This window comes from Sinohyriopsis cumingii, chromosome 18, assembly GCF_028554795.1.
Source record: "Sinohyriopsis cumingii isolate HCF-2022 chromosome 18, ASM2855479v2, whole genome shotgun sequence".
Taxonomy (NCBI): domain Eukaryota; kingdom Metazoa; phylum Mollusca; class Bivalvia; order Unionida; family Unionidae; genus Sinohyriopsis; species Sinohyriopsis cumingii.
Window position 1 is genome coordinate 40,203,509 of NC_142978.1, and position 23,565 is coordinate 40,227,073.

At 36.4% G+C, this 23,565-nt stretch overlaps 1 protein-coding gene across 1 annotated transcript; it reads left to right on the forward strand.

Moving 5' to 3' along the window:
• Positions 1–11,589: 11,589 nt before the first annotated feature.
• On the forward strand, positions 11,590–21,405 carry LOC149776458 (uncharacterized). The gene is made up of 9 exons (XM_089941307.1): positions 11,590–11,614; positions 12,552–12,654; positions 13,289–13,394; positions 13,705–13,863; positions 14,496–14,590; positions 15,185–15,269; positions 16,034–16,139; positions 17,619–17,702; positions 21,305–21,405. Exons 1-9 carry the CDS (start codon positions 11,590–11,592, stop codon positions 21,403–21,405), a joined length of 864 nt encoding a protein of 287 aa, XP_089797433.1.
• Positions 21,406–23,565: the final 2,160 nt, after the last annotated feature.

The window sequence follows — 23,565 nt, forward strand, 5'->3', positions numbered from 1 at the left end:
AATTATGAAAAAGGTAATGGAAGAAGTAAAGAAAATTAAAGGTACCTGGGAAAAAGACAGAAAGGAAAAAGAAAACAAAAAGAAGAAAGAGGAGTTTGACAAACTGAATAAGTACTGGATACTGGTGCAGGAAACATTTAGAGACATGCGCCATCCTGACTGGATAGCAGAGGATGAAAAGTAGAAGAAGAAGAAGAAGAGGAAGACGAAGTAGAAGAAGATGAAAGGAATAATTGGGAAAGTGAGGAGCTAGTGGAACAAATGGAGAATATAGAAGAAGAATCCAAAGGCCCTTTTCGGGGCCACTCATATGCCTCGAAACGATTTGCTTTCTTGCCTCAATTTTTTTCGTTAGTTGTTTAGTTGTTTGTATAATGTATGTTGGCAGTGTCATGTATATATGTTTCCCTCTATTGTGGTAAGTTCCCTTGTTCGTAAACTATCCTACTATTCCCATGTTCAATTTTCCTTGTCGCTAGACAGTCCCATTCTTTTTTGGTCGCTCTATAGTACCATCCATGTTAAAGTTCCCCATTTTAAATTCCCCTTGTCGCCAGTGTCACACGACCTTTTTGTTGCTAGCGGGTCCCCCTTCACTACTCACTAGATTAACGGGGTTAAGCAAGTGCTGGGCGTGTATGTGGTGGGGGTTGCTGCATGCCGTCATATGTTTGATATGCTCATCTCAGTGTTCCAGATCAAGTCCTTCAGATTTCAGCTTTGTGCAGTTTCATTGGACATTTGGATCCATAAACACCTGTACCCCTTACTATGTCCGAAAAGGATGTAGTAATAACAGACAAAAACCCGTACTGTTTCCGTTGGAAATCAACTTCATATGCATTTGACTTTTGAAATGTATCAAAGGCTTCAAACAGCATGCGTGGACCCCGAGTGGCTGAGTGGTCTAAAGCGCTCACGCAAAGAAAAAACGCTCACTGTTACGGATCACTGCCATCTCACCTCTGTCTGCGTGGGTTCGAATCTCGGGCTCGGCCAAAGTGGATATGTGAGAAAGCTTGCCAGTAGCTTCTTCTGAGTCTATGATTTTATTCGACGTTTTCCTTTGCTCTACCTCCACCATTTATCCTGGCCGCACTGTATAACCTATATTGTGCTGATAATGGCTTTACACCCTAAAATAACATCAAACATTATACTCCTTTCAAAACAAATTAAATCCCTTTCTCGTTATGAATAAAAATGTTTCTTTTGCTTCTTTTGTATATTTCTTCTTCATGATCTTCTTCTAGAAAATATTATACATATACATTATACACTTGCGGATGCGACTGAAACGCGTCATTTTCACAGATAACCTTAATTGTTGCAATAGTGAGACAGTGTTTCGTAGTTTAAAGTTTCATTCCCTTGCAAACGAATTTTTAAATTTAGATAAATTTAGACGAAGTCATGATGTTATATCTTGCCCGTCCTTCCAAATATTGACATCGACTTAATAAGAAATGTTTAAATGAATGAAGTTTGAATTTCCCCGTGATTCCATCCACATTTATGTGATTTTCCTTGCACTTTATCATTTCAAAAATATGATACCCTAACTTTTACACCGTATCTATTTTGGGCTTTTGTAAAATGAACCTAAAATTCAGTTTCATCATTTTTAATGTTATCTCTTTTCATTTCTTCAGTAATTACATCTATCACACTGTCGCCTCTTCACTTATTTTATTTGTGTACCATTTTGTTCTTTACCTGTGACGTTTTAGGTGTACTATCTTTGCCTTCTGGTTGCAGTAAACATTAATTTGCATGTAATGGTTATTTGATTTCCTTCATGCTATTATATAATATTTCTTCTAAATTAATCATTCAAATTTTTCATGTTGTTTAAACCTGCTATGTATTCATACTGTTTCAGTCGTCTCCGATGAAAGTGTCGTTATTTAATAGCACAATAAATTGAGCTGGTTCGATTTGTCGAATCCTTTCACTGTCTCCTCTACATACATTTCACCATTCATCCGTTTATTGATGTCTTTATTTTCGTTATGTTTTTTTTTTTGTTGTTGTTTGGTTTGATTTTAAATATTTGATATTTGTAATTTCAAAGATAAAACATTGAGGCTTCTGTTTAAATTCATTTTAACTCGCCTCTGCAAAGTAAAAGAAAGCTACATGGAGATAAAAAGATCGATAATTGAGGAGACTTCAAACCTGCCTAGATATTGTCAATTAGAATAATGTAAATAACCCAAGAGCAAGAGAAAATGTCTTAAATGTATGCACATACCATAATTAGTAGATGGATGGAAGATACTATAGGGATCGTTTGGTTTTGTGTGGTTTGACACAAGTTTCTAGCACATGATGGACTCTATAGGACAGCCGGTACATTTGATATAGTAAGAACACGGGAAGAACCACCAGCCCACGGAAAGCTACTGGCAAGTTATCACACATACCCAATCTGATCAGGCCTAGAATCCATCCCACGTTGACAGAGATGAGACGTGAGTGATATGTAAATACGAGGACCTTAGATTCCTTGGCCACTCAGGCCTTTCATAATATACGGATCTATCGGTATAGTTGGAAAAAAGAATTCCGGTAAAACAAGGCAGAAAAATCTCTGTTTTTGTTTCGGAAAATGCATTCATACTCATTGAAACCATGGAAGTTGATCCAGGATGTAAGTCAAACCATTCTGTTTTAAAAGTGATGATAGTTTTCGGTAAGGAAATTAAATGAGAAACATCGCGGAAATTTGATAATGTATTGTTTAAATACACTGAATATGTCAGAGAAGTGAAACAAAAAAGGTTTAAAGTTAAAAATCAATATGTATAGATAATTTTCAGATAAACCCTTATCTGATTTTAAAATTTTAATAACTTATGAACGTTTCCGCAATATGCTTCTATCAGAAATTAAGATAACATAAGAAATTGGTTATTTATTTTAGACTATGTGATCCATACATAAAAAAAATGAAAATGTTATGAATAAGAGTTTTGTGTATAATAACCTTGTTCTCATTTCTTGCTATGAGAAGGAATTAATCATCAGTTAAGAAATGTCTTTATCCATGGAGAGAGAGAGAGAGAGAGAATTTCGGGCTCTCTTGAAAGAGGATGCCACTCATAACGGTGTAAATACTGCTACATCTTGGGGAATTTGGCAAGCGGAGGTACTTTGGGATCGACTGCAAAGACAGAAGTGTCTTTGAGTTTCTGACTTGTAAACTGGAGTGTCCGTGAACTGACGTTTTTTATATCAGTTTCTTCTGAAAAAGCCAAATATGGATATACGTCAGGTTCTTGTGGTACGTCAGAATCTCAAAGTGAGGCTTCATAGTTTCTTACAGACTATCGTCTGGGTCTATGTGCGTCATTAGGTAGACAATTCTGCTAGATCACCTCATTTACTCATCTGGAAAAATCCTTGGAATTCGTCTAGTTCATCTATTTACACAACTTACCGAGTGTAGTTTTTTGCTGACTTATGATACAAGGGAAATGTATGTACAAAAGGGTTTTGCCTTTTTGCTCATGAGGGCGCAATCTTTATTAAATAGTATGTAATTGTAATACCAAAATAAATGGATTTAATCTCAATATATTTTAATAGAAAATTAATTTCAATACAATTTAATCAAACAATACGTTTAATACAATTTAAAATTTCAATCTTATTACTTGTACTAAAACATTCTGTCATAATAAAAATATTAATATAGTTTTTCCATCTATCTATAATCTGAGACTTAGTACGAATACCATAATTCTACAGAAATTCAAGATGTAGTTCTTTCTATTAAATATTCTTGTTATGACTGAAAACAATACTTTATAATTATTTCTTCAAAGCTAAATACCGTATAGTTTTCAAACATAAAAAATAACTCATTTTATTTGTTAACATTCACTAAAGTTTCTCAAAAGAGGTGCACATTTGTAAAAAGATAACCGGGTGGGATTTCCGGATTCACAACAGAACACTTTTGACTATGATATAAATACAATGTTTAATAATGAATGACTTAAATGAGCAATTAAGGATGAATATGTGCGTGTATATATAATCCAAATATTGGATTAAATAACACGAACGCACAGACTTAATGATGAAAAATACCAGATAAATTACTTTACAAAGTACAAAGACAATAGGTAAATGGCGCACAGTGATTTCACATTGAAAAGATGGATGTGGTTTACTCAGCTAGCAAACACTGTAGAATTTTACTCATGTAGCAAAATGAATTCACTCATGTAGTGAAATTATGCAACCAAAAAGGAACAGATATACAAAGCATCTTTACAGTCCCGAAATATACAATGGCTTTTACGAACCCCAAAATAAGCCCACGACTAAAAGATTATATGTATGGAGATACACTTTATTTCAGCTTCACGGCTGCTACAGTTCAGCTTCACAGCTGCTAAGGCTAATTCCTGCATACAGCTTGCATCACGTCGACCTCGATCACTCCGATAACTTTGAACGCTCGGGACACTCTGGTCAATCCAGTTACTGTAGACACTCCAGACAATCTGGACACTCTAGACACTCTGGATAGCTATGCACACTCCGGACAGCTTACAATATATCCAATAACGTGTCCTATACATGACACGGGCATATAAGGTAAAACATAATGACGTCATGCACGGTAAGCTATACAGGTTACATTATCGGCACAATAATTACAAAACAACAGGTTCAGAAGTAAACCTAATCCTGCTTGATAAGAATCCTACTGTACTAAACATTTCTTAAAAATGTAGCCTTATATTACTAATATAAATCCGTTGCTAAGTCTCATACAAGAATAGAAATATGTGCATTATACTGTGTAAACCAAAGCTACATAGCAAACATACAAAAATAAACGTGTTAGTACAATAGTTATAACTTACATACAAGAAATTAATAAATTTACATATATCTACAGCTGAAGATGTGCAAGTCCTTAAAGTAGACCGCTGACTGCCAAGACTATCCGTAATGTAAAGAATTTTACCGACGGTGAGGTATTTATAGTCTGTGCACTGAAGGCATTCGGTTCTTCCCATCGAGAGCACTTCGCACGTGCGGCATAGGATGAACCGAACTCACCATTTCGAAATACCACACCATATCTCACCCTCGGGTATCGTTGTACACAATAAACGAAACCCGAGTACATGTATTTAATAAATAAAAGAATTTATACAATTCCGTGGCAAAACCTGCCCCCTATGAAAAAGTGGAAACACTTTTAGAAAAATCACGGAATGTGAATATAAACAATTGTTAAAGCTTCCAGTTTGAATACTGAACGAAAATGATCTGCTAATTACACCCTGCTTAAAAAAAAATCAGCACCCACATTTTCCGATCCACGAAACTATGCGTTGCAAAGACAACGCTCAATGCATCAATCTTCCATTGGTGACCTTTGCCTTGTTCAAGTATAAAAGCAGCTGATGGTCCGTTTGTAAGGTAAACTCCCTCCCAGAAAGGTACGTATGGAATTTTCCTATCCCCCATAGTAAGGCTAGGCATTCCTTCTCAATTACGGAGTAGTTTTGCTCCCTAGAGAGCGATTTGCTACTTGCATAAGCAATGGGAAATTTCATCCCCTCTTGCTCCTGTAGCAAAACAGCCCAAGACCCGTATGGGACGCATCAGTCCTTAGCACAAAAGCTTTGTTCAACTCTGGCAACTTTAAGATTGGCGCTCTTACCAGTGTCTGTTTTAAAGTTAAATGCTTTTTCCTCCCACACTCCCCAGGGAACTTTATCGGTTGCCCTTTCCCAGTCAAGTTTGTTAATTGGCTGGCAATAGCCTCAAAATTTGGGACACATTTCCTGTAAAACCCAAACAAACCTAGGAAAGATCTTACTTGTCTTTTAGTTTCTGATCTAGATGCATCTCTGATTACTCCTATTTTATCTGGATGAGGTTTCAACTGGCCTTGTCCACATACAAGATATCCCAAACATCATTGGCTAAAATACCCTATACTACATTTGGTGGGCTTAGCTGTAAGATTTGCAGTGTGAACTGTATCGAACAGATCCCGTAATACTTTAACGTGTTCATCCCATGTATGTGTATAAACAAAGATATCATCTATGAAACTGTCAACGTTTTCCATACCGTTTAACGGTTTGCGCATGAGACGAACGCACGACGCACCGGCGTTGACTAAACCGAAATGCATAACTTTAAATTGATAAAGACCTTTGGGAGTCGCGAATGCCTTTAACTCGCAGGCACAATCAGCGATTGGTATCTGCCAATATCCCTTGGTAACGTCTAATTTGGAAATGTATTTATGATCTACCAACTTTAAAAATAAACTTTCCATGTCTGGCATTGGTTCTGCTTCGAACACGGTGATTTTGTTCAATTGTCGAAAGTCAATGCAAAAACTGTTAGCCCCGTCTTTCTTTCTGACTAACACAACGGGGGACGAGTACGGGGAAGGTTCGATCACTTCCTGGTCTAACATTTTCCCACTTCTTCGTTGATATCCTTTAATCCTGAGAGGTATTCAACTTGATCTAGTGTTGAATCAATCCAGTAAGGCCCGGTTTGTTCGTAAACAACGTTAAGTGTATTGGGACAAAACCTCCAAGATATGTGTACGCTGACCCACTGATTAATCCGGGTATACACTGGTCTGGTCTATACCGTCTTTCCCTACGTCAATGGGGTTTTCACGGGGCATTTCTGTACTGGTGACGAATGCCGAGTAGTCACACGACCTATCCTCTACTTTTAATTTACGTAAAGGTTTGTAATCTTCCTTTACTTGAGCCCTCGTTTGCACTGCTTGGATGATCCGGAATCTGAAGTCAGACATGGTTGGGAGTCTAGATCTTTGTACATTGCCAATCGTAAGATCATAGATCGGGTTGGCTATGCACACAACTTCCACGGTTCCGGTCAAGAAAGGTGTTTTAATAACTTTCCTTGCGACAGGAAAGTGGCCGCTTGTTTGGTCTAGTAGTATACAAGGCGGTTTAAGCCCAAGCAATTGATCATCGAGGATTTGGCTCCGCTTCACGACTACAGTAGTGCACCCAGTGTCTCGTAAAACGGTCACTTCTTGTCCATTGACAGTGCCATTTGCCGTCGGTACCCGTGCCTAGGGACAAATACACGTGTCGATATATTTGATCGCATCGCGACCGATCTCTGCACGCACCACTGGCTCGTACTGGGAAACATCCAGTTTTCTATCTGCAGACTGACTGCCTTCAATGACTACCACGACTCTCTGGACTGGTCCTTTCCGTTTAGGAGAATATGGGGAGGTATGAACCTATTATTTGCAAGTGAAACGTTGCTTGTCCTTATGCCTTCCCTGATTATCCCTACCAGGTTTTCCGGGTTCCCTGGGTTACTGGTCCTTAAACTGATTCCCATCTTTGTTGTCTCGCGAGAAGACGTTCTGCCAACCTTCCCAAGCTTCAGCGAATAAATCCGCCTGGGTGGCCATGTCATATATATTCGTGAATGACTTTTCCCTCAAGAACAAATATAACTCCTTGCCACAAGTTTTCAATAGTTAGTTCCGAAGCAAGAAATCGAAAAGACCATCAAATGTCTTAACGACTTTACCACATTCCACCCATCGCTGCAAGTAATTGCACGTCCTACTGACAAAATGGGTGAATGTCTCGCCTCTCTCGGGGTTGCTAGACTTAAAATTCTTGCGAAAACCTTGCTCAGTTAGCTCGTATTTCTTCAGAAGTGCATCTTTCAACGCAAGGTAGTTCATCGGATAAAAGCGAATACACCTCTAACGCTTTACCCTTCAACAACGCGCTAAGATGAAGCGACCAATCTTCTTTCTTCCATTTTTGTACAGTGATGTACCTTTCGAACCTGTTTAGATAACTATCCACGTTATCTTTATCGTCTTCGAATGGGGGCAATTTTAGACCTCAGTTTAACGTCATGTTCCCCCTCCTTTTCAGTTTGCAATAATTCAGAATTTCTTTGATACTCCCTCTGCCTTTTTCTATCTTATATCTCCAAAGCTTCTAACCGTACGTGTTTTTCCATTTCTAACTTCCGATTTTCTATCTCTTTAAGCAGTTCTATCTTCTCCCTCTCTGCTTCCCTTTCCCATTCTATCCTTTCCTTTTCTGCCTATTTTTTCTAATTCTATCGTCTCCCCTCGGCCTGCTTTACTAATTCTATCAACTCCTTCTTGGTTTCCCTTTCTATTGCCCTCTCCTTTAACCTCTGATCGCTTTTCCTAGCCTGTTCTTTACGAACAACATTTCCTAGGAACTCCCCTTCATATCCGAACTGTTTCCGCAGTTCTACAAGTTCTTTCATTGATGACATTTCAGATGTTTGGTGCGACAAACTTAAAGTGCAGTATTATACAAAATGCGTAATTACCAGTTCAACAAAAACATGAAATGTATGCAAAAAAATAAAATAATGTTATGTGTCTACTCAACTTCACTGTCTTGTCAAGAGCGTCTGAAACATACAAAAGAACATACCAATATAATGAAGCAATACTAGTGTTCCGTTAAATCCGAATTTATCCCACTTCTGACACCATTTAGCAATTTCTAAAATTATGTTACATACGTCAGTATACACTGATAAAAGAAACTCGAATTTACTGTCGAACAACGAGAGGTATAGAAAGAAAGTCAAATTTACTGTCGAATAACGAGAGGTATAGAAAGTCGAATTTACTGTCGAATAACAACGGATATAGAAAGTCGAATTTACTGTTGAATAATGAGAGGTATAGAACGAAAGTCAAATTTACTGTCGAATAACGAGAGGTATAGAAAGAAAGTCGAATTTACTGTCGAATAACTAGAGGTATAGAAAGAAAGTCGACTTTACTGTCAAATAACGAGAGGTCTAGAAGTCGAATATACTGTCGACTAACGAGAAGCATAGTACGAAAGTTGAATTTTCTGTCGAATAACGAGAGGTGTAGAAAGTAGAACATACTGTCGAATAACGAGAGGTATAGAAAGTATAATTGACTATTGAATAATGAGAGGTATAGAACGAAAGTCGAATTTACTGTCGAATAACTACAGGTATAGAAAGCAATTATAATTTACTTCGAATAAAGAGAGGTATATAAAGAAATTAGAATTTACTGTCGAATAATGAGAGGTATAGAAAGAAAGTCGAATTTACTGGCGAATAACGACAGGTATAGAAGTCGAATATACTGCAAATAACGAGAGGATTAGAAAGAAACTCAAATTTACTGTCGAAAAATGACAGGTATAGAAAGAAATTAAAGTTTTCTATCGAATCACGAGATGTATAGAAAGAAATTACAATTTACTGTCGAATAACGAGAGGTATAGAAAGTCGAATTTACTGTCGAATAATGAGAGGTATAGAAAGTCGAATAATGAGAATTACGTAACGAAAGTCGAATTTACTGTCGTATAACGAGAGGTATAGAAAGAAATGCGTAAAGTAGCAATCATGTAAAGTTGAGTCCGATATTATCAGTTTCAAAAGATAGATTTTTATATGCATCTTTTTTATTTTTCTCCTTTAGTTTTGGTAATTCATGTATATTGTTTCTCTGCTCTAAATTGCTTATATATGTAATTATTTGATTTTTCGGTCGGATGGATAGAAACATTTTAGTCAATATGTGCCGAGCATCCTCCAAAAGCTGTATATTTGATTTAATGGTATACAGAACAAGTACTGATTGATTTATTGATTGAGCGATTGATTGATTGATTGATTGGTATTTCTGAGTTTTAAGGCTTCATAAATAATTAAATCTATATCTTTTAAGTAGAATTATCGCGGTTCAAATGAGAATGCATCGCACAATAACTTTTGCAATTTATTACAAACAATTTTTCCCCGAGCCATTATGTAACCGTGACTCTTAAAACTCCCCTCAATCAATTACAAGAACAGACTAAAATGTTTAATAATGTTTACTTCCTTAAATTATTGTCAGCATGTTTTTGTTTTGTAATTCATGTTGTTTGTTTTTGTAATATTTGTTGTCGTTGTAAATGTTTGTATGTGTTTTCTACCATTGTAAAGCTCTTAGAGCTTGTAAATATCAGGCGCTGTACTACGTGCTAAGTCCATATTATTATTATTATTATTATTATTATTATTATTGTCTGGCACGGATGATCAAACTATTTCACCTTATTTCAGTTCATGCTTAAATGAATATATTACAAACATCAACATTTGTAAATTTGTTGTGCAAACCACTTAATACTTTCACTTATTATTTTCAATTATTAATAAGCTACATTACGCTTTTTACTCATTTCGATGGGGATAGAGAAGGACCCCTCTGAAATACGGAGCGGCACACTCTTCCTTAACTAAATGTATGTACAAATATCAGTCAATGACGTTTTCAATTGTCTTATTATGAGATAGTACGTCACGTGTATTTGACGTCATTACTTGACAACAGTACCAATTCCATTGTAAAGCTTTCACGTGCTGCGTGTCTTTCTGAGATGGTTGATCTTGATGTAGATTTTGTCTACATTCCACGTATCTGGGAAACCAGTGGAGAATCGGAGATGTAAGTCTTTCTTTATTATTATTTTTTCCATGAGAATTTGACTTCTAATTCTTAGACTTGCTATCACTGCTCGATTGAGATTTGACTCCGTGGTGTACGGATACGTCTAGCTAGAATTTCGGTTCAATCGCGTATGCATTAAATGTGACACAACAGTGAATCTGGAAAGAACGATTCTGTTTTGTGCATTTTGTGTTTTTGTAGTCAGGGCTTCTTATAATCCTTGTAAAGCCGTGCACGATATTTTTTACTACGTTCACGAGCAGTATCATAAAGTGGTTTCACTGATTCTTACTTGCTGTATTTGATTTTAGTAATGCGGAAATTGTACAAACTAGACTACAGCAAATGCACTATTTCAATGATGTATTTTTCGGGGGATTTTACCTTTAAATAAATGCTGGTTTTTGAATGTTTTAAGCGTTTGCAATTTTCTTTACTTACAGCTTTCGAAGGATCCATATGTTTCTCAAATTGGCGTCTATGCTGGTCTACTTTAGACCAGCAATTGAAGGGCCAACATTTACTTACACACGCCAGAGAGTCCTCTATCAACTGATGAAACTCAAGCCTTGTGTGGGTAAGGAAATAAATATTTATCAGCCAACTCTTTTTAATGGTTACTAAAAGCGGTAATAAACAACAATTCTTTTTCTTTCCTTTTTGAATGCCTTGATTCTTTGGTTTAGAGTCAATTTCAAAACTGAGAGGAAATCAGGAAAGCGTTTCTCCCTGCAGATTTTTTATCACTTAGTCAGAATATAATCACAAAGAATGGACTACTTATTTGTAAAATTGTATATAAAAGCCTACTGTAAATACTTGTATTTCTTTCTGGGAATCCACGATTTCCACAACGATATCTCAAGTTATATCTAGTAATTGATCAAAATAAAATTTATCCCTAAGATTGCATTGCTTTCACTTGAAATATTAAAGAAAATTATGTTTTATTACAGTTATAATTCGATCTAAAATGTATTCGTCAAACACAAATGCCATTCCATAATCTTCTTTGTATCGTTCGAATTCCCCGATTTAAACGCAAACCGTAACTTATGACGGACAGACACACCAATAAGGGTAAAACAAAACACCCCTTGCACATTCATGGAAACAAGACCGATGTCAGATTTTAATATGAAACATATATACATGTACTTGCTTATAAGTCAAGTCCAACAGCAAGCAATCTAGATTTTGCTTTGCCGTCGTACAATGTGCCAGCAGAGTAGGGTCTATGTAGTTAATACTGCAGAAATCTAAAAGGCGGTTCTGGGTTAGTAGATACGGTAATAGTGTTATCCTTTGGAACTAGACCAAGATGACTGGTTCTGGGACAATTTAAGTTGCATTTAACTGATCCAAAAAATGTGATACACGATAAAGAAATACAATATTAATTCTAACATAGCTGAAACAATAAATTTATTCAAACTTGAATTTTGCAGTTAGGTTGTCTACTTCAAGATGAAAAGGCCACGCATATTCATTTCTTGTTCCAGTGATAAAATTACCTCTTCCGTAATACAAGGCGATTTTCAAATCCGAATTTAGGTAAACTTTCCTTGACTCTCCACGCTTTGCAAAATCAAGATCGAAATGTCTCTTGCAGTAAAGAATACAGTTCAAAGGTTACAAAGGCGATAAGATCAATCAAATATATAGCACATATCTTTCGTCGTTGCTTTGGTAACAGTAGGGTGCATTATTTAATATTTTGAAACCTAAATAATCGCTGTAAAAAGGAACTTAATTGACTTCTTGCCTTTTGAAAAACAAACTGCATATGATTTCCACTCTATTGATTATGAAATATGGGTCCAAAGCAGTGAATAAAATCTAGTATTCCATATTTTTACATTTCTGTGAAATTACATGCATCAACTGACTTAAGCTGTACAAGAATATATATTGTATAGTCATTTAACTCGTTGAGGAGTCTTTTTTAATTCCTCTGTAAATAATGTTAAACATATTACAATGACTTAAGTCCATTTGTGTTTTGAATTAATTGTAGTTCCTGAGGTCCAGCAACTGCTTGATATAATGCAGGAAGCGGCATTGGCTTATAGAATTGATAAGGCTGAGTTAGAAACTGCAACCCAGGCACCTGAGCAGTTGTAAGTGTTGAGAGAGAGAGAGAGAGAGAGAGAGAGAGAATACATGTGATAAAAGGCAAACCATTGAATAACGTATGTGCATTGAATAGAATAGAATATTTATGATCGTGTTTTTCAACAGTTATCATTTATGACAGTAACGAGACTGGTGGTAATACGGGAAAGCGTAGTAACTGCTTTAATATGACTAACGAGAAGAAAAAGTAATTATGCAATATTATATAAAACAAAAACAATAACAACTACGACAACAACATTAACAACGACAATAATTATAATAATTATTATAATATTAAAATGAATAGTACCAGCACCAATAAGTATGAGATAATAATATTTCACATATTAAAACACAGTCTTCCATCACGAGATATATACACCATGGTCATGATTAAAAGCTTCGTTTTTCAAGTTGTCTTGACTGATAATCTTCTGAACCTGATGCTAACCTTTATTGTTGTTGTTGTTGTTATTGATGATGATGATGATGACGCTGTTGTCATTGTTCTGAAAGTAAATAGACCATATCTGCAAAATGAAAAGAAGTCTGCTCGCTTCTAGTTTAACATATTTCGAAAAGTTTATCAACAGCAAAAGCAGGTTTCGCGGCATCGCATATACTTTATTTTTTCAGGTTTCCAAAAGATCAGCTCGAAAACTGGCATCACAGAAAGGTCGAACTGAAAAGCTACATCAAAGAGCACAAGGCCGCTATAAAGAAAATACTTAAACTGCAGAAGGTAATGTTTTAAAAAGTATTGACTTTCTTCTAAAAAGAGGAATTACAACTCGAAATGTTGCACGTACATGTTTGATACCTAATATTTTATATTATCATTCTCTGAAACTTAATTTACTTTGTGTTTTATTTGTAATTTTGTTTATAATTTTTAATTTTATTTTTATTTAGCCACGCACATGCTGCGAATTTCTATTAGTTTAGGATAAAATACTTTGGTACTCTTTTAGTACGGTTCAGAACATGGTTATGCGTGCGAGTTCCTATTTTTCGGAGACAGCCATATATATTATCAACTGGTTTCTTTTTAGTATTTCTCCACAAAGTATGATACGAACGAGACCCTTTGGGAAGCGATTGAGAAAATTCCCAGTGAAGCGAGTCCAAGGATGATCAGAAGGGAGAAGAAGCTCTTTATATACAAGGATATAGTATCACAGGAACAAGTCCTGAATTCCAAGATTTATTCGGTACGTGCTAAGTGCTAGAAAACATGGATTTTTATATTATGTACTAGAACACGTGAAAAATAGCATTGGCAAATTATCTGGAACTATTTTCTTTAATAAGTAAATTCATTATATTTTTTTAATATCCTCAGTCATGTTGAATAATGCAGCCTTCTCGCATTCAAATCAGTCATTTACGAGGCACAAGGTGCCGTAATTGAACAAGGTGATAATTTTCCCAGTACAAAATATCCTTGCAAGGCCAATAACTACAGCGTGGACCTTCACCGTATTAATATATGGACCAATTTAGGACAACTAGCCAGAAACGATATAACGAAGACTTCAATTACCAACGCATTTTTTTAATCAATATAATTCAATTTTTCTTATAAACTAATTTCATTTTTTTCTCGAGATATTATTTCGATTTAGACCCAAATTTTCACGCGATCTGGATGAATATTCGTAACGTTATTTATCATTGAATTTATTTACAGACTTCTGGTGGTAGACAGGTGGAAATTTGTCAATTTTTCAAAGCAAATACATTTTTGTGTGTTCTAACCTTTTTCGACTGTTTGGACACCTTCCACTAGGACGAAAACTTTCATTTGTCTAGCTGATTGTATATGTTTTTGGTCATATTTCAGGAATCCTGCAGCCTAAGAGCCGAGATCGAGGCTGTGCTTCAAAATAAAATAGCAGGGGGTATTTCCAATTTAAGACTGGTTGCGGGGTACAATTGGTGAGATTTCCTTCATTTTTGTCTAAAAATCAATTACAATGTAGTTGGTGAAAGCACATTTTCGGTAAAGGTGTCAAAAATTCTAATAACTTTCTGGTTTGTTTAAACTGAATCTGTTGCAATTATCTGATTAACAAGAAAAGTAAATGCCGTAAATACTAAGACAAGACTATTATTTTAAAGAAATGATGTCCTATTTGTCTTAGTCGGTCGACCATTTATATGTAAAAGCGTAGTCCAGCTAATACGTTTTCCATCGCATATTATTATTGAAACTTCTAAAACCACGGGCTTGTTCTTTCTTTATTTCCGCCTGTAAAAATTTATCAGGTTCAACTGGGAGCGAAATGAGCCCTGAACGAACTGAACGAAATAGCGTTTACACACAAATAATACAAATAGAACATTGCATCATCTTTCTTTGGGAACAGACTAATATTTTCCGGTTACAAATATTGCTTAATGGCTGCAAAAATAGTACTTTCAACGAGATAATACATTATAGAACTGAATAGTACAGAGATGTACCGATTCACTATCTCGGTTGCATTAAGTCGAAGGCACTACATACAGTGTATTAATTCTCATTTTCAGTCCTGAAATCGACATTGCGGAAATATGTGCAAGGACTTATGCTTTGACATCCAAAAAATATTCATACGTCGATTCCAACATAAAGGTGAGAATTATGACCTCATCGTTATTACTTTCAACCATTATTATTATTATTATTATTATTATTATTATTATTATTCATTCGTTCGTTCATTCATTATTTCATTCATTCTTTCATTCTTATCCCTTTATATGCAGGGCATTGCATGTTAGTTATGGTAAGTCCACCACGTACAGTGTGGTTATATGGCTTTCAGTCTGGTATCCAATCCTGTTGGCAAACATATTTTATTAAATTTGTTTCATGTTTTGCTTTGGACATATGTGTCTCTTCCAATTGAAAAGCTGATGTTGTTCTTGTTGTTGTCGTTATTATTATTTTGAAAGCTCTGTTTGCAGTATCAGTCAGGAAATAATGATTGTTTCAAGGCTGTTTACCTTTTCTCCAAACATTTCCTGTCAATAGCTTTTGTTAATCTTCCCAGTCCAATTATGTGACTGGCAAAGAAAACTGCGACTCAAATATATTGCAGGTAAATTATGACTTGTAAAAGAGCTCACCATGTCACAGCCAAAGTAATTGAAAATGACTTTGTCCCAAAAAATGGGATGACAGTGAGAATTACATAACAACGTCGACTGATTACTCATTTCACAAAGTTCGTCTTGAATGGATACACTGCTATAAAGCACACGAACAAAATGTAATTCGTGTAGAATGCATGAAGATGAAACAATATTCATGTGTTATTTTGTAAACAACCCCACCCAGTCACAATATATCATGTATCGATGCCAGAAACTTTATTTACGTAACAATATTTCCAGGATATCAACGCCAACTACGGATTTCTTCCGGAGGTCATAAGAACAAAAGTCGACTCTAGTAAATTTGTAAAGTTGACCGATGAAGCTAAGAAAGGACCAAGACCCAGTAAGGAAATTGACTATTGATTTCTTTTCTTTCTATTCTAATACTATTATTACAAAAGATTTTGTGTGTGTGTGTGTGTGTGTGTGTGTGTGTGTGTGTGTGATTTGGACTTTTAACTTTAACAATTTTCCAGTTATATCACTACGATGTTTGCCGTTTGGCAGTTTAATGTGATGTCTAGCATTGGGGCATCATGCTGCAGACATTTAGTTTCATGTCCCATCCAGTCACATTATGCTGACACCAGGCCGAATAGTACTAAACTAACTTCTTAATGTTGGGCGCCAAGCGAGGCAGCTACTAGTACCATTTTTATGTCTTTGGTATGACTCGGTAGGGATTGGAACCCACGACGTCTAGCATCCGAGGCGGACGCACCAACCACTTGGGCCACCGGAGCGGTAAAAAGAAGAAAAAGAAGAATGATGGCAACAACAACAATAGTAATAATCAGGAGAAGGGTGAAAAATAACAACAGCAATGTTAATGAAGACAATGATGATTATCATGATGATATATTTAGATCAGTCGGTCAATAGGTGTACAAGTACTTACGATGGTAGAAAGTACGTATGAATGTACGGATGCCTAGACGTATGAATGTATGGATGCCTAGACGTATGAATGTACGGATGCCTAGACGTATGAATGTACGGATGCCTAGACGTATGACTGTAGGGATGTCTAGCCGTATGAATGTATGGATGCCTAGACGTATGAATGTATGGATGCCTATACGTATGAATGTATGGATGCATAGACGTATGAATGTATGGATGCCTAGACGTATGAATGTATGGATGCCTAGCCGTATGAATGCATGGATGCCTAGACGTATGAATGTATGGATGCCTATACGTATGAATGTATGGATTCATAGACGTATGAATGTATGGATGCCTAGCCGTATGAATGTATGGATGCCTAGACGTATGAATGTATAGATGCCTAGACGTATGAATGTATGGATGCCTAGACGTATGAATGTACGGATGCCTAGACATATGAATGTATGGATGCCTAGACGTATGAAACTATGGATGCCTAGACGTATGAATGTGTGGATGCCTAGACGTGTAAATGTATGGATGCCTAGACGTATGAGTGCATGGATGCCTATACGTATGAATGTATGGATGCCTAGCCGTATGAATGTATGGATGCCTAGACGTATGAATGCATGGATGCCTAGCCGTATGAATGTATGGATGCCTATACGTATGAATGGATGGATGCCTATACGTATGAATGTATGGATGCCTAGACGTATGAATGCATGGATGCCCGGATGGATGAACAGGTACAATTTGTCTCTCATCATATTTTATCAGTAAGTTTTGTTTCCTGTCTTTATAATAAAACAATTTTTATAATAAGAAACATGTTCGCAAATACAAACATTCCCACCATTATTTTGTACAATTCAATGCAATACATAAGCATAATATGCATAGTAAACGTGATAAATTGCTCTTTCAGGTAGGGTTGTTCTGCCAAAGAAAATCTATGTGACCTACTGGGGACAAATCCTTGACCCAAAGGAGAGAGGAAAATTTACTTGTGGTAAGAGAAACTTTTACAATAATGCCTAGACGTATGAATGTATGGATGCCTAGACGTATGAATGTACGGATGAATGTCAAATACTCTACAATCAGCCTAATTTATAAAAGTTTTCAAATCTGTGTTATCATCATGTGATACTTAAATGCTGCGTATCATCGTTTTACTTAATTTAATAAAATACATGTTTCATCCAAAGAATTCCATATCTTAGGAATTTAGGGAGGGTCCATTATGCGAAAGCTAATCTACAAGGTCTCGAAATAACTGTACATTACAATGTCTACTCTTAGACAATGGCTAATTATTTGGATTGAACTATGTTGTTTGTGTTGTTTTTTATCACAATTTTTACAATAAGGTAAATTGTTCACAAGAAATGACATTTAAAGTACTGAAATAACTTACTTACGGATACTTACTTTAGGACAGACAAACTATAGAAAGCTGTGTTGGGGTGGGGTGAACTGGGTTTACATGATGTAATTGTTTTCCTATTTGGTGTGTAAAGATTTCGTTGAGTATCAAAATTATCAGAGATTTTCTTGCATTTTCCTCTTTTTTTTTGGTGGATTTTTTTTACGTACGTCATTATTCCATAAATTCATCCCTTCTTAGCAAAAAATCAATTGTTCTAGCCTGTTTTAATAAGAAAAACTTACTTTCCAAAAGTCATAGACAAACGATATTGTCTCTTTTCTGTTTCATTGTTCTTTTGTTTCTTCTCTCAATTGAAATGTATTATTTTATTAAATTAAGTAAAACGATGATACGCAGCATTTAAGTATCACATGATGATAACACAGATTTGAAAACTTTTATAAATTAGGCTGATTGTAGAGTATTTGACATTCAACATTTAAATTTTATCATTTATATAGGTGATAATTGCATGACTTTACATTCACAAGCATTTTGCAAACTTTAAAAAAATTAAAATCGAAACAATTAGACCTAAAATAATGTGGTGAAAAACTCGCTGATTCTAACACCATATATTCCATTTGAAAATGTCATAGTTATAATAAATTACTATAAGATCTTTCTGATGTCTATTGTATGATATTTGTATGTTATTTGTCAAAAATTCTTTTATTAGAGAGACCAGTCAAGCAGAAGATAATTTCAACAGCTGCTGGTAAAGGATTTGGCTGGACAAGGCGCTCTATTTTTTCCAGCAAGGAGTGGATTATTTACTATTTGGAACGAGCTCCAAATCCTGATTTATTATAAATGAAGGCATATTCCGTATTGCTTGTGGAAGCAATAAGATTTTTTCATTTTTTTGTACAAGTTAGTTCTCTCTCTATATGATGACATTTGATGTATTTATGTATCTTCTATCAGTTGCTTAAATCCATGTATAAATATACTTCCTCAGTCGACATGTTTCGTTTTTGTGTCTTTGCTCTGTTCGTAAATCACTTCAGCAGTTTCCTGTAATCCTTCTTGTAGTACGAGATCTTTCTCAGCTCACGATCTTTAAAGTCCTTCCGTCTCAGAGGGGTGAGGGTGGGTGAATCTTTTCTCACATGTATTTATACTTTTAATGTTGATTGTTTTATATCAATGACAGTTCATATATTTGTTAGGATGGAACACTATCTAAATGAGACTTTAGTGATGTTCAACATGCTGTCATGGTCTCCGTTATGCACAAGCCACCTGAACATCCAGATCAAGTACCGTTAGTCTATCTATCAATAAAACGGAACATATTCACCTACATGCTGGTAACCTTATCGTGACTTCCGTTTCTGCAAATCTCATCACTAACCTTATTGATAACTTTTAAATTATTTACATTAAATAAATGGTACACCACCTCCAGCCCAGGAAAATACAATAATATCATTCAAATGCATTCAAAGGCCGTCGTTGTAATAAATGAAACAAGTGTAGAAAGGAAAATTCATTTGAAAAGAGTTCTCTGAAAGTTGGCAGCTCAGGCGTGTCTCTCCTTGGCTAAACTGTGTCAATGCATTGATGCATTCACCCTATATCTGACATTTAAAAAAATTTACCAAACACAATGAGATATTGAAGAGTTTCAAAAGCAAACAATTCGATTGTATCGGTACATCAATTCCATTTTATCGGTACATCAAAGAACATACCAGAAAGTTTCTCAACACTAAGTTTTAGATTCTGAATCAACGTCATTTGTGGAATCCTACCATTCCTACACGTGGAACAATGGCAGTGGTTCTGATGTTCTGCTTTAAATATTTACCTCAAGATATGAAGCGACATCTCACTAAAATAGTAAAACTAGTGTAGGACATGAAGCAATTGTGTTTTGTGTGTTGTAGCAGTTTTCATTTCTAGCTATGTCGAAAGGTCTATTAGAGGATAACCTGTATGCATTTATGTACGTACGTACGTATATATGGGGAAACTATGGTTACTAACTAATGGGACACCCCAAGAATTCATCAATGTTTATATCTTTGTCCAATTCGCCGAAGAGTCCTTTAAGATATGTTACACAAAAGAGGTCTCACTACAGAGAGAATCTAACACCTGAAGGAAACTGACTTGAAATACATTTCTTTTCCCAACTTCCATGGAGGTCAAGGCAACGGTCATTGTCAACTTAAAGGTTATTAAACAAATGAATACCACAAATGTTCTCTAATCACCTAATGTATCAAACACTTGCATGGTTTTTCTTATTTCACATTTGTATAAGACATATGTATGTATTTCAAAGTCGAATATTAGTAATTCACGCCATGTAAAACAAGACACGACCCAAACACTCAATACACTCAACACTCAATGTCCAATTACTAAATACGTATACCTAACTCATCCAAAGAATTCCATATCTTAGGAAGTTAGGGAGGGTCCATTATACGAAAGCTAATCTACAAGGTCTCGAAATAACTGTACATTACAATGTCTACTCTTAGACAATGGCTAATTATTTGGATTGAACTATGTCTTTCCAACATCGACCCATATTTTCGCTGTTTCCTTTATCGTTTCTGTGCAGTGAACGTGCGATCCTGAAAGCTTTCTTTGCTAAATGTATAAAATATTGCTACGATATAATGGAGCATCCAAAGAAATCATCAAGGTTCCTTTTTTGTCCAGTTCGCCGATGAGTCCTGTACGATCATAGAATCACGCAACGTACTGTTATACGCAAGTGGTCTCACTACCGAGAGAATCAAACACCGTGAGTGAGACTGGCTTGAGACCCATTGTTTTTCACTACTTCCAATGAGCTCTAGACAAAAGTCATTGTGAACTTAAGGCTTCTTAATAGGATGAACACCATAAATAATTTTGTCTCTAATCACCTGATGACCACACACCACCAAACGATGCCGAGATTTTCTGTTTGTTTCACGTTTGTATGACTTCAAACGAAAGCTTTTTGAAGTTGAGTATTAGTAATTCACACCATACAACACAAAACACGACTCAAACAAACAATACAAAGAACTAGTCCCATGTCCAATTACTAAACATGTATAGCTAAAACAACCAGAGACACCCATATGTTAAGAAATCAGGGAGGGTCCATTAGGTGAAACTAATTCATGCTAGGATAAATTCTCTTAATAACTGTACATTACAATGTCTACTCTTAGAAAAATCCAACTGGTCTGGTGGTTGGGTCACTCATTTTGTTGCTCCTGTCTTTGTGAAACTGGCTGCCATTGGAGTGGCAGGAATTTTGCATGTTGCATAGGATGAAGGAGAAAACAATTCAATAAAATGAAAAACACTTAATGTTTCTGAAATGCCAAGTTGTCACCGTGATGGATATCAACTCTGAAATAATTTAAATTAAAAGAATCAGACATGCATCATCGGTCACAGAAGTAAACAGTATATAGTTCGTCCATCAAGTCAGTGAGGACCACTTTAGTCATCCAGTGTTTAATCGAGAACAAATGGTCTGTGGATGCATAGGTGGCTGATGATTATGTGTGGCACTGTGGACAAGGGATGGTAGCAACACTGAACGTGGGGTTACTGGCTTGGGATTTCCTGGCCTGCCTCCGTTGTTCTGCCATGGCTGTCCTGTTGGTCTCACAAGCTGTAGCACCTTTAGTGATGGAAGTGCACTACATGACCCTGTCCTGGTTAGTCTGCTCCCACATGTCATAGTTAATGCCAAAGTTCTTAAATGACAACTTCAGGGTGTCCTTGTAACATTTTATCTGGCCTCCTTTGTCGTGCTTTCCTTGTTCAAGCCCATCATAAAGGAGTTTTTTGGAAGCCGGTGATCTGGTATGCAAGTTACATGGTCTGCCCAATGCAACTGTGTATCAAAATGGTTTAGATACTAGGAAGGCTTGCTTAGGCAAGGACCTCAGTATCCAGGATCCTGTCTTGCCACTTGATGTTTAGGAGTCTTCTGAGGCAGGTAGTGTCGAAGTGTTTAAACTTCTTTGCATGGTGCTTGTACATGTTTCACAGGCGTAGAAGAAAAAAGGTAGTACTATCGCTCTGTACACCTTGAGCTTTGTCCGAAGAATAATGCTTCTTCTGTTCCAGACCATGACATCTAGTCTGCCAAATGCTGTGCTGGCCTTTACAATCCTGGCATTTATTTCATCATTTATTACAACATTCTGGGACAGAGTGTTGCCAAGATAGGTGAACCTGTTGAATGCACTCAGTTTGTAGTCACTGAGTGTGATTTGTGGCTCAGCATACGGTTTTCCTGGGGCTGGCTGATACATTATTTCAGTCTTCTTTGTGTTGATCATAAGACTGAAATTTGTGCAAGCATCAGAGAACCTGTCAGTGCTGCTTTGCATTTCAGCTTCAGAGCCAGTGTGGAGGGTGCAGTCATCAACAAATAGAAAGTATCTGATGATGTCTGCTGTGACATTAGCTTTTGCTTGGAACCTCCTGAGGTGGAGCAATTTACCATCAATTCAGTATCTGATGCTGATTCCCACGTCCACATCTCAGAAGGCATCTGTGAGCATGGCTGAGAACATGAGACTGAAAAATGATGGTGCCAGTACACAGCCCTGCTTCACTCCATATGAGACAGGAAAGGGATCTGATGAAGGGGTCTGTGATCAGTGTGTTCCCATCTGCACCAAGGAGAGGGGATGATCCTGATGATGATGGGTCATAGGCTTCATTCAGCGCAGCATAAAACTTCTTCATATGATGCTTGAAAGTGTGGCTTTGGATTTCATCAGCTTTGTTACTCAGCCAGGAGTCCTGCATCTGCCAGAGTTTCTGTTGAACAGTCCTGCAGATGTTATTGAAGGCATCTTTCTTTGAAGTGGACCTTGGATCATTTAGGTATGCTTTGTGGAAGTGCTGTTTTTAATCCAACAGCTGCCTGATGTTTTCACAATTCTCATTCAACTAGTCCTTGTGCTTTCTTGGGGAAGGCCCTAAGATCTTTGGCAGTGTTGTAAACCAACTATCTAAGGGTCACCCAGGCTGCCTCCATATTCTGGGTATCCAAAGAGGTTTGATGCCTGGTGCAACTATATTTTAATTACCTAAGTGGCAGGGTTTGGCTGTCTGAAAATTTACTGCTGTTTAGACCCCACTGAATTCGACTGCGTGGGCCTCCACAAGAGTTGGAAAGTTCACCTCCACGAGAGTTTCCACAGTCCCCACCATGCAAGTTACCAATCACCACCATGATTGTTGGCATAGTCAACCTGTTGAAAAGAGCAAAATGTGACGGATCACAAAAACACACCATCTCCAACAAAAGTCACTCAATGGGATTGATGCTCTAATGAAGGAAATAAATATGTAGGAATTCATTCTTCCCACCTTTCATCTTGCTTTCTTTATAGTACAGTGTATTGAAATCATTTTAGATATTCTCAAGAAACTCCACCATTCCAAAATTTGGTAGCAAATA